Genomic DNA, 13,867 nt, shown 5'->3' with positions numbered 1-13,867 from the left:
AACAGGCCATTATCAGATTCCTCGGGGAGTGCAAATTATATACGTACACGCCGCACACACCCACACAAATTATAATATTGCAAGTGCTCGAAAAGCGCATATCGTATATACTGTCGTGTACAATATATATATATATATATATATATATATACTATGCAGCGCACTGTGTATAAAAATATTGTGCCGTATACGAGAGCGGTCAATCAACGCGCACACACGCATAATATACAATATAACCTTGTCATGATTATTATTGTTATTATTATTATTATTATTGTTGTTATTCGTAGGCGTTAAATTACTCGGGCGAGATTAATTGTATGAAATTCTCCGGGTTTTATATTAACAACCGTCGTCGTTGAACTGATTATATATATTATATATATATCTAACAGAAATGAAACGGCGACGTCTGTGTAATACTGCATGTACATTGTACACCTTAACTACAATATTATTATGTCGGAGCGATACGCAGCTGCAGTTCGACGTCGTTTGATCGTCGCCTTTAAGTTTAATTACTTTATGTATATTTTTATTTCAATTTTTTTTTTTTTTTTGACTTACATTGAAAAAGTATATAAATTTAAACGTTTCGTTCGACGCGAGTATATCACAATTTTAGTACATCCGAAAAAAATTACACAGCGTTTTCGGGACATCATATTATTTTATTGCAGAAATATATATCATACAGCGTGCGTATATTAAGTATATACCGTTGTTACGATTCGACGCAGGGGCGTATTTATGGGGGTGGTTGAGGGGGCTTCACCCCCCCCCCCCCCCCCCGAAATCCAGGAATTGTTTATGAAGTCTGCGTATTATATCCTATCAGATGTAAATTTTCTAACTCATATAGGCTGAATTGGGAATTTCAGTTGGAGAAAATACCACAGCCCCCCCCTCAAAAAAAAAAAAAATCTAAATACGCCCCAGATTCGACGAGAGCGTGTCGGTTGAAAATAATTAATCAACAATTTTATAAACGCTTCATCGACGAGTGATAATTATGGTGATACCTATACAATTATAATATTGTAATGATATTATATAGTTTCACAGTGAACAATGTTCGATTTAAATCAAAGCTAAAACACACGACGAGAGCGATTGTGTTTTCACTTATCTGCGTATATTGACGTCTGTTATAATATATATAGCACCTATATGTATTATGGTATAATAATATAGGAACTCATAATAGAGTTTATGTTTTAACATATTGTTATTACAGTTATTGCTCAGATCAAATATTGTGTTAAGTCAGTGTAAATAAAATATGGGTCTTAAGTGTGAAATGTATAGGAGGAATAAAACGGTGCCGCCGTCTATATAATATATATATATATATATATATATATGATGTACATTGTACACTGTATTATTATGAACACAATATTTTATATAGATACAATGGTTTTATGGCTGTACAGTATTATAATAATATGTATTTAGTACCATGTCATAGTGATATGAACACATACACATTCACGCAGACAGACTCACACACACAAATATATATACTGCAGTATATAGGTATATAGAGCTGATGGTATTAATATGGTGGGATTACGAAAATGCAGATGATGACTACGGTACGGCCACCGTCAGCGTCGTATTAGAGCCCGAAACTATATAGGTACAGTGTCTACCTACATCGATAGAATCATAAAATAAAATGGGGGGGGGGGAAACAATCATAAAATACTTAATGCTCGTATATTTAAAGACATGTTTGTTATCTGTTATCCAATAATCAGTTAAACGATTTAAAATTTGGTTTGGATTTTATTGTACTGTATTAGGCAAACATAAACAATTTTGAAGATAATAACAAATCTTAATCCATGTCGTTATACGCCGACTGATAAAACCCACTCAATATACACATACCGATAATATGTAAAATCGGTGCGGTTGAAAGCTCGCCAATGATCCAAGTTTTATTTCTAACGTAATGTTCTTCGGCGTAGTATACTTATATAGTTTTCGACGATATTCTTCTGTAAATTGTATTCGTGTGCATATTTTCTTATTACCTATCTAACGAATCTACATCGTAGATAAAATATATAACATTAATCAGGGGCGCATTTAGAAATGTCTTATGGGGGAGGGGGGAGCACAAACAAAAAAGTTCAAATTATACACAGATATAACTTATCTCATATCTTCCCTCACAAAAAGTCGTCAACATTCATGATCAAAATACACAAGTAATATATAAAAATATTTTAAATCAGTGTTATTGGTATCAAATATACCATACCATGACAATGATAATATATTGATATGCTATTATGCGCGAAAAGTAAAATGGCCTATTGAGGTTAATACTCGATACAGTAATAAAAAAAAAGTATAAAATATGCGAATGGGAAGGGTACGAGACCCATACGTTCCATAATAAACATTATGCATTTCTTGATTTCCTTATAGTGGACAATTATATTATATTATTATATAACATCGATTGGACGATTTTCTTGGTCCGGATGAATTATTTGAATAATGATTAATATGGATGTTTATTTGAAGTGTGGAATTGATCGTGGTCTTAGACGAAATGACTAATGATGAAGTTAGGTTATTATTATGTAATAAAATATATACGTGAACGTCGTGTACCTAATATTAGCTAGACAAAAGGTCATCTGTAGTATTGTTATCGCGGAACTATTTTGACGGTTATTTTGTATTATTATTATTCGTTGTCTACGGTTTATGTGTGCATATCTGTGAGAAAGAGGTAGTGTGTGAGAGAGAGGGAGAGAGAGAGTGAGTGACTGAGATCACGGGTGGTGAAAAAACGATTTACTCTGCAGCAGTGTATTGCCGGAAAGTTGAACGCGTTTATAACAACGGCATGGGTATGAGTAGCAGGGTATAGGGTTGGATATATAAATTAATATATATATATATATGGGTAGGGTGGGTGTGCTAATGACATACCACCACCGGTGAAAAAGCGCCAAGGCTGAACCGGGCCGAACCGCGACTGGTATTTGTAATTAAACGCCGACGGACTACTGCGAGATAGTGGTCGGGTGGGCAGCGCCGAGTTCATTTATACACTACACGCGCGACGGCCGAGTGGTGTAATTACTATCGGGTATTCCGCCATTTTTCGCCGTATATATATATAAATACGGTGGTGGCGGATAGACCATCTCGGGGGCCCGAGATTCCTGTTTCGTCCCTTTTCGAATCCATTTTGTATAATATAATAATATATTCATCCCGAAGTACACACACACACACACACACACATATATATATATTATAATAAATATATGGAATGTGTTTGTGTGTGTGTAACAAAAGGTGAATTGGTATATATAGAAACGCTGAAAGAATATTCTAGACACGCAGCGGGGTGTATATAGTAGGAAGAGATATATAGTCTCCACTGTTGCTGATGCTGCTGATGATCTGCATATTTAATATAATATAGGTATATATACCCCGCTACCGCTGTAGCTATATAACTTTCCTTCGCTGGGATCTGTGCGGAAAAGCATGTATAAATTATTAAGATTCTCAGATTGAAACTAATTAAATCAGACGGTTATTCCCGAAATGGTTTTACGTTTCCTCTCTATCCATCCATCACTATCTCTCGTGAAGCACTTTGCCGACAACGTCTTTGATTGTATACACGCGTGGACGTCGTAATTCGTAAAGTCAAATAGTACAATATTGTGTAGTATAATAGATATCTACAGCTACACGTGCTTGCACTGCAATAAATCCGAGAGATATGGAAATAACCTTTTGGATATCATAATACTGCAGGTAACTACTATACATACACGTAATATTATACAAAGTGTTTTTTTATGAAATGACGTCGTCTACTCATCGAAACATATATTCAGCCAATTCAGGTGGTTTTTAGTTTTATAATTTTACGAAGTTACCTCTAAAATGTGTGTCCTAATACTTTTAAAAATAAGGCATGAAATAGAAATAAATCTAAACATTCGTTGCATGATTGCCATGAATAGTTATATGACTTAACGACAATTTACAGTTATGAGTATGGTAAATGTAATATATCCATCAACAGATATCCTTCTACAAAATAAAAGAGTCTCTGCAGGTAGTTTGATGTATGATTGTATAACTTTGATATTTAAATACAATCATAGGTAAAAAAATCATAAAGGAATCTTTTTACTTCAAAGCAAAATTAGTTTACACATTAATATATACATATATAATATAAAATAACTATAATATATATCTAACTTTAGACCGGAAAACAACAAAGTTTAAAAAAAGCGTTATTTGTTCTTGTGTATTAAAATCGATCAAGGTATTGTTATGTCACGAAACATTATAAACTTAAATATATATATTAGGCTGCATCCGAGTTGGGTCCCAAATTTAAAATTGCAGCTACACTAGTTGAGCCCCGAATTATTTTAGGTACTACACTAGTTGGGTCCCGGATTTTTGTAGGTACTATACTAGCTGGGTCCTGAATTATTTTAGCTACAACATTAGTTCTTGAATATGTTTTGGTAAGTACTACACTATACTAACATTTTACTTCCCATTTTAACAGACTTAGGACTGTCTACAATCTATTTAGACCACAGGTATGGTTAAAAATCTTTTTTACAGTTTTTTTTTTTTTTTGTTTCTTTTCCATTAAAATATAAGTTATTATAATTTTATAAAAAATAAATCACTTTTGTGTTGATAAAAATATCAAAAATGTTAAAAACCAAGTATAAAAATACATATTATATAATATAAATATAGCCATATAGGTGTAAGTGAAAAAATATTAAAAATTATGCAATTCTTCATATACCTATTATACCTATTATATGGCTATATTTAAATTAAATAATATGTATTTTTATACTTGGTTTTTAATATTTTTAATATTTAAAAAAAAGAACTGTAAAAAACATTTTTAACCATAGGTACCTGTGGTCTAAATAGATCATAGACAGTCTATTAAAACGGGAATGAAAATGTTAGTATAGTGTAGTATTTACCATAAAATATTCAGGAACTAGTGAAATACCTAAAATAATTCGGGACCCAACTAGTATAGTACCTATAAAAATCCGGGACCCAACTAGTAGTGCGTAACACGTTTCCACTGAAAGTAGACCTTTCCTTTTTCTACCAATACCCATTTCTATCAAAGGTGTATCTTTCACTTTTCCACCAATATCCGTTACCACCAAATGAGATCTATACCTATAATTAAACCACGGCGGTTAATTTACCAAAATAATTTGTATACTACACTTATATTAAATTCTTTAATATAGTAATAAGTTTATTTAAAATACTAATGCTGGATTGAAAAAATGATATATTAGTGTATTTAGTTATGTATATATTATATATACTTATATATATAATTGGTTAATATTTTTTTTTTTCAATCGTATAGAATATAGTAGTATACAACTGTTTTTGTAAAAAACGTGGTAAATAATTTTATTTGGTGGAAAAGGGAAAGATACACTTTTGGTGGAAACGGGTATTGGTGGATAAGGGAAAGGTACACTTTTGGTGGAAACAGGCATCGCCCAACTAGTATAGTACCTTTAAAAATCTGGGGCCCAACTAGTATTGTACCTGCGATTAGCCCCTAGTACTCGGGACCCAACTAGGATGCGCCGATATATTATATTATATGTTACTTGGGTTAGTATTTGTCAAGGGTCGGAGGGTTAGGTATGATGACGAAAGTCACATTCTGAGAAATACCTATATCTAAGGAGCCAATATAATCTATCGATATTAACTATATAAGACAGTATATCTATATAAGATATACATATTATTATACATGTTTAGTGTCAAAAATAAAATTTATGAAAACTGCAGTGCCAAAGATTAATTGACATTCATCAGATTTTCAAGGATTCAAAGTCAAAATAAAATCAAATAAGAAGGTACATATTATCATATTGTATTATCGTACGTCGAACGGAAACACCACCCGCTGCCTATATTGTTTCTAGTTGCGTAATATAATACCAACCATTTTTTTTTTTTTTTTTTATGTTCAGTAATAACTAATAATAAGTGAACTTTTTTGGTTTACAACGATATATTGTCGTGACGCTTTCAATGACGTATTTAAAACTCGGCGTTAAGCCTACGATTACTTTTATGGTGGTTGTTATTACTAGTTTTATTATAATAACAGCCATACTTGATACTATAGGCATGTACATTTTATAATACTATAATTTCGTTCCGGTATGATATACGATTATAAAATAAAAATATATTACGTTCGAAGTATTATAATAGTCATAAACTGAATCTACCCCCCGATAACTGTGATTAATATTTTATATGAAGTGGATTGACGACGAGAGAGTGAGAGTACAAGTGAGAGAGAGGGGGGGGGGGTAAAAGAGGGTTGTGATAAGAGGGAAGACCACGTGCGATTTCTATACTTTTTGATATGAATGTCGGGACTTGCGGACGATACGTGACGTCGAAAGGATTATAAATAAAAGCACGAAATAAAAATGAAATCTATAATTGATAAAATAGGGATTTACCGCAATGGAATTCCAATTACGTACGTCGTTTAAAGGATTATGCGTCCGTGGACGAAAATTAAAAAGCTCCTTGGCCGCCAAACGGCTAATGGCCGTCGTCGGTAGGGAGACGATATCGACAACCGCACGTATTATTATATATATTATTTATTAACCTACGCGCGTGCTTTTTCGACCGTTTGATGTCGTATATTATTGCGAAAGGGGTGTCGTAATCGAACACAGTGTATTATTATTATCAGAGGACATTTAAATATCATTAAACGCGAGAGGGTCGTCGAACGGTATACGAAAAGAAATAATAAACGGCCGCAGGAGAATATATCGTGGAGAATTTGTTTAAAGCCTTTCTAGATCATTACCTCTAGGGTTAAATACTGGGTCGAGTATATATATATATATTTATATATATGTATCGATGTGTGTGTTATATATGTACATATATATATATACATATATTATGTACCCTCGACATAATGTCTATATATTTATATATTGTATATATATCCTTTTGGATTTGTTACAACAAATCGCCCCCGTGGCCTTTGTGTTTTGGGTTCGGAGGAGTAAAGGAAAATAGAAAAAGAGGGACTCGCTGCTCGTGAACCGATGAATACGGTTGCGATTTTCGAAACAGATGTTTTCTGGGTCATTCGCTCGCTCACTCTCCCCCGCGAACCGCCCAACAAATTGCCAACGAGTAAGATTATATTCACAGTTTATGTACATTTATACACACACATCCATACAATTATATATATATATATATATATATATATATATATATATATATATATATATACGTAAATGCACATCATTTCAGCACGGAGGTATATATATATATATATATAGAGAGAGAGAGAGACTCGGAGAGGGCGCGCAATAACGTTGTATTGTTATCGAATCGATTCGTTCGCGTGCATGGGGGTTTGAAACAACTGCAATTAATCATTTCGATTCACCCGACAAGTGCCTAATTACAAATTATTCGCACAGACCACGTCCGCAAGTATATCATATTGTATACCGAATTCGTATAAATTATTGTAGTGATGGTTTCTGGACAATCGCGACGTCTCGGGTTTCGAAAAGGTTGTGACGCGTATGGTCGCACCTTGTGACAAACGTTCGGTCGGATCAGCCGTCGACGTTTAAGACATTAGACAATGCTTCATCGTTATTATGATTAATGAATATATATTTAACAACAGTGTGCCGTCAATGGTCTACAACAGTCCATTTTCTCCATAATATGCTTCCCCGGTATTGTTCAGTATTATAGGTAGTCTTCGGTTTGTCGAGTTATTAACATCTGATGCAAGCGCGGTGGCAACAATAATCGCTCTTTGAATGACCGTATAACGCCTGTAGAACTTTATATGTTGTGTACATATATTATATAGATAGGTAATGATTTCGAAAATATGACAATTCTACCAATAAACTATTATGTCGAGAAAGCTGCATTTATTAAGTGTAGTTTACGACTATACAGGGTGATTTTTTTTTATCGAAGAACACTTATTATTTAAAAAAGTGTACTTTTTTCAAAATATTTTTTTACATAGTTTCAAGTTATTAAAAAACAAACGTTTTTATGAAAAAATTATATTTTTAAATATTTTTTATCCTTATCATTTTTTTAAGTTTTTTACTTTTTTGAATGACAACATAGAGTTTTAATTTCAAAGCAGAATAATATTTTTCTAAGTATTTTGATTCATAAAAATCGAATTTAGGGCGAGTAGTTTATGAGTTATAAGTATTTAAAGTCTAGATTGGCAGTGTGGAGTGGTACGGGGTTACCCCGGAAAATGTTTGTCCACTACTCCGCTTGTCTAAACTTTAAATACTTATAACTCATAAAACTACTCGTCCTAAATTCGATTTTTATGAATCAAAATACTTAGAAAAATATTCTGATTTGGAATATGAAATTAAAACTCTATGTTGTCATTCAAAAAAGTAAAAATCTTAAAAAATGATAAGGATAAAAAATATTTAAAAATATAATTTTTTCATAAAAACGTTGTTTTTTAATAACTTGAAACTATGTAAAAAAAATATTTTGAAAAAAGTATACTTTTTTAAATAATAAGTGTTCTTCGATAAAAAAAATCACCCTATAGGTAGGTAGTTTTGATTTTGTAGAGTTATCACACGAAATTATAAATTAAAAACAGTTTGGTGCAAAACAACACCATTTATATATACAAGTATTAGGTAGATAGTAATATTATATTCATAACACGATGATCAAGTCAAAACATTTTTTGCACTGTAGATTTTATTTTATTTTTTTAGTCATGAAATTAAGAATCTGACAAAATATATTTACAACTTTATCTCAGTAGAACTGTGAAACGAAAGTCACAAATATTGTGATAACGTCATCTTTGTACATAAGGTATATTAAACTAAACATAATATTGCATAATTGTTTGCCATTTATACATCGTTGTCGTGACTCTTTCACAGCGAACAAACAACACAACTGTCGTTTTTTAGCCAAACGAATAGTAATCAATCATTGGTGGATTAATATATCACTTCAAATTCGCATTATTTAAGTCTATAAGTATATAGGTACTATGTGATAATTATATCGAATTGTTCTATAAAAGTGTTATCTGTACAAGTTTATCCTTGAATTAATGCACGATTTAAATCCAATCCATGGATCAATTTTAAAAGAAAAAAAAGGGTATTAATTTTCACAGTGATTTATTATAAACCGATGAGTGGAATCGTCAAATATGATTATTGTGTTGAGGAATTAACGGAATGAATGTTATAAGATAATGCAACAAGGATTCCATTCGGACACTCGAGTGTTTTCACACTTGATTTTCATAACTGAATTGATTTGAATCCTTACCACTGATTTATTTAATATCACGAATGCAATTGAATATAAACCGTTCGCCGACTTATTAAAAATCACTTGAAAATGATTGATAATGACGCTTAAATCACTATTATTTCCGTCTTAATATAAATATATGAATAATATTCAATAGATTCCTTATTTCATCCGTGAGAAAATAATTTCAAGCAATCGCACTCGTTTTATTCAACGGTTGTACCTGCAGCAGCAGCGTTATTGTTAATCAGTATAGCAGATAAAATTATCCGTCAAACCCCGAAACAGAAGTTTTCGAATTTATATAGTTTTGAATTTATCCGTGAGCACTGAACACGCGTACTATTATTGTATGTGTAGGCACTAGACACAGGTTTGAAGCCGAACAGTAAAATAAATCATTTATAGTTTATGGTTTTATGATACAAATTGCGCTGTAAACATTATCCGATCGAGTATAGTTGTTCGTGTTTACACATCATCTGTCATAAAAATAATCTCATATATAAATATTATATATTCGACGTGGCTGTGACAACAGTCGTAAAATAATTTACAACGCAATACACACTATACGCGTGTACAATATGATGATGAGCTGCAAATACATACGTGTAACGTTCGTTCAGCAGGTACAAACGAACTATAACAAGTTAAAAAAAAAAAAAAACCAAACTAAACTAAACTAAAATACACGACCGAAATCGATTAAATATGTTTATATAATATTATATAGACAGTCGTGCGATCGCTTTGTATATAGTGCCGATCGCTCGTAAATCTTAGACGGATCGGCGAGAACAAGACGCGTGTTGAGAAATCACTCGCGGAAAGACGCGTTCCGGTTGAATATTATATTAAACTCATGCTTTACTGTGCCTATCATTTTATAATATTCGTAACCTTTATTCACTCGTCTATATAGCGCCGGCGAATATAAATATATATGTTATATGTATACATCTATATTCACGATGAATATGAATGATCTGGATTGAAAAGAAAAGCGAAAGGTTCTCGTGTTGTATATATTATCGTGTATAGGTGTTGTTACACGATGATGATAGGTACCTATGTTTTGCGTTGCGAATCGTAGGTACGACTTACAATGGCACACATCGAAATGCAAACGACGTGTTCGAGCAACACAATATTGCAACCGATTGGTATATTATACCCATATCTTATATTATGCTTACACAATATATATATTTATCATAATGATATGATGTTCGAATGCCACCGCCGACAAAGGTGTGGTGTGACGGTAAATTTTTCTGGGAAACGTAATTATTTTATATTATATATATATTGCAAGCACAGTTGGTGTATGCTTTACATTATTATACAGTGATATAATAGCGGTATTATACATATTATATTATATTGTTATAGCACTCGTCGCGTATGTCTTCGAAATAATATCATAATCGGTAACATATATTATGTGCTTTAGGTAGGTACGCATAGGAAGTCGTCGCCGTGACTCAGAAAACGTTGTTTGGCTTAACCATTCCCGCCGCAATATTGCAGTTCTGTTGTCACCACATACTATCTGGGAATGATGTTATACGTTTGTCAATATACATATGATTGTGATTTCCGTACAAATAATCGCGTATCGTGGATTCGTTTTTCAAATATATATATATATATATATATATTGTACAATATTTTAATACTTAACTTAAATGGATATGTTGTAAGTATTGTATATAATATGTTATATTGTACTTGACGCCGAGGCTGAGAGTTCAACAATTAAATATAAATTTATCATCAAACCATCGTTTGATTTCAGTATTACTGCACAACCGTGTCGATTTTTAGCTATTTGAAAATGACGTGACTTGCATGTACGACGTCCAAGCGAATCGAAATGTAACCGATTACTGACAGACTGTTTTTTCAATGGTGAAGTAAAAGGGTTGATTGTTATAAACATGTTAGTTTCGTAAATCACGTCATTATAGAGTTTAAAAATTAATAGTGCTTAACACTGATCGTATATTAAAAGTATATTACTTAATTTTGATTTAGATTTTTAAAATTTAATCATATACCTAGGTATAACTCGATTTTTGTAGAATCGTACAAGCATAACACAACAACGTGTTTTAGTGAAATTGTTGGAATCGTATTATTATATTTTAATTTGTTATTGTGCTGATATCTCGCAACAGTTGTTATTATTGGCTTCAAAAGCAACAACTTTTTTTCGCTATCAATTAATAGTTATTATGTTATTATATGAACCATGACGGTGTGACGAAATTTCTATTAAATGTGTAGTCACCCTTGAATGGGTTTTTACAATAATTTATCTTTAAGGGTGCAAACAATTTGTGTGAAATAAATAATATAATAGATCAGTTCCAAATAAACCCAATAGAACTGTTCATGAGTAATCAAATTTATAAAATTATCAAAATCCAGTTTTTTTTTTTAGTTTAAGTATATATTTGTAAAATTGATCTGACTTTGGTGCTTCTTTTACGATATTAAAACGGACGAGTGATGTCCGAGTGCATATAGTGACTTAGATTACGTTATAAATTTATAAGAATATGCGAGAACGTTATTTTTACTATTACCTACAGGGAATGAGTTGCAAGCATTTTGATATTAAGTGTTTTTAACGCAAGGAACTGAAACTTTTCGTTGATTTGACCGATTGGAGAAAGAACAGAAATTCAAATGACGCCCCGGTACCATTATAGATCCGACAAAGGTGAACAATTATGAATATATCGACATAATATAAATATTTTTATCCATATAAATAATAAGTGCCTCCTAGATGAATATGGCAAATATCGTTTCGATTGTGTTATGTGACTCTGTCAGAACTATATATAAATAACATAATAAGTTACCAATAGATAGGTTTAATAGTAAGTTACGATTGTAATATGAGTGATATTGAAACCCGGTGTGACTTAAAACGTATTCTAAAGTCAATCTTCGGCCGACGTCGCTAGTTCCCGGATGGGTGACCGGATTTTTAGTGACGAATCCTCGTCTCACGTTCCTGGATACTGGGCGGACGGTAAAAATCGTCAAAAGAGCGCCGTGTGGGAATAAGGCACCTATACTACCTATGTATTGGGCGGATGAGTTATATCGAATTTATTATAATATAAATACCTACTGGTTGGCGGTTGGGTGACGGGTGCTGGTGCGGGTGGGTCACATGGGGGGAGTGCGACCAAGACAAATAACACACGACAGTCATCTATGATACTATTATATACGGTTTATTGCACGCGTCGTAAATAATAAAACGTGTGTGTGTGTGTGTGTGTGTATTGTTATATATATTATTATTACTGATAAAAATTGACGGTTTGTTTATCCGGGCGAGCACGGCAACCGACAGTCGTGTAGACGTGATGTGTTTGCTTAGCGCGCTATACATATATTTACATCACGCAGAACGTCATGCGACACTGCGACAGGCTGTGTATAACGCAATATTTATATTCATATATATTTATTATACACGTAATGCCCGCTCCATCAGGTAAATGCACTGCGACGTTATGATAATTTATGTATGTGTGTGTGTGTTCGGTGCAATCGTATATTATATAATTCGGTGCGGGTATAATTTTTATTTTTATTTTTTCCCAACCCTTTTCGTGTAGTCCATGCTACGTACCGGCCGGGGACTTGGGGACCACACCGCCCAGACCACACGTCGAGTAAATATTGGCACGAGGGGTACCGTGAGATGGCTATTATAATATACTACCTATATACGGTAATCTAAACAACATTAACGATTGTCTCGTCCGTCTATGCGCGTATAGTATATTATTGTATATTTTGTTATGTGCGTGTATAATATTTTAATAGGTATAGAGAGTGTTTCAACCGCGTGTTTGATATCGTACACCCGTTTGCCAATACCATATATTATTATGATATAATTATTATGCGTTGTGCATAGCCGCCCACCTCCTGCAGGTCGAGCTTCAGAACTTACCTAAATATTTGAATGCAGAATGGATATCGATACACTGCAGTGTTTTACTTTCTAAATGCTTTTATAATCATTATTGGCTCTTTATAGCTCAGCTATATAATTTGATCGTCTCAGATTTATGAAACGGCAAAACAAATTTTCATTTACCTCCCCTTGTTCAATATGAATAATGATAATATTATGGCTCTCTCATATGATGAAATCATGTTTAAAATATATATTTAAAAACAATTTTTTGACCGGGACCATCATTAAGGCGGAAGATACAGTTGGTTACGATAAGCACTTTTAAGTGGTACACCAACTAGCTTTTATATGGAGTAAATTATTTTATATAATATGTAGGTCCAATGTTTTATAATTACATATTATTTATTATGTTTCACGTGTAATAAAATCTGGAGAGGACAATTTATAAATATCATTATATCAACATAATTAAATACAAACTGAATGACAAACTGA

The 13,867-nt window shown here is 32.6% G+C and overlaps 1 protein-coding gene across 2 annotated transcripts in view; it reads left to right on the top strand.

Annotated features, from left to right (window-relative positions):
* LOC107161578 (uncharacterized) overlaps positions 1-13,867 on the top strand; it is a 70,561-nt gene that overhangs the window by 15,497 nt on the left and 41,197 nt on the right. The window contains exon 1 of one of the 2 annotated variants that reach the window (XM_089217293.1): positions 12,000-12,145. The exons of the other annotated variant lie outside the window; for it this stretch is intronic. Within the exon in view, the coding sequence (XP_089073419.1) occupies positions 12,112-12,145 (34 nt within the window). The 5' untranslated portion in view covers positions 12,000-12,111. Of the gene's footprint in view, positions 1-11,999; positions 12,146-13,867 lie in introns of those variants that run through there. 2 annotated transcript variants of the gene reach the window in all.

Source organism: Diuraphis noxia, unplaced genomic scaffold, assembly GCF_037042655.1.
Source record: "Diuraphis noxia isolate RWA-SAM2 unplaced genomic scaffold, SU_Dnox_SAM2 contig0001, whole genome shotgun sequence".
Classification (NCBI taxonomy): Eukaryota; Metazoa; Arthropoda; class Insecta; order Hemiptera; family Aphididae; genus Diuraphis; species Diuraphis noxia.
The sequence above is the reverse complement of the archived record's forward strand: the minus strand, read 5'-3'. Positions and strand labels throughout refer to the sequence as shown.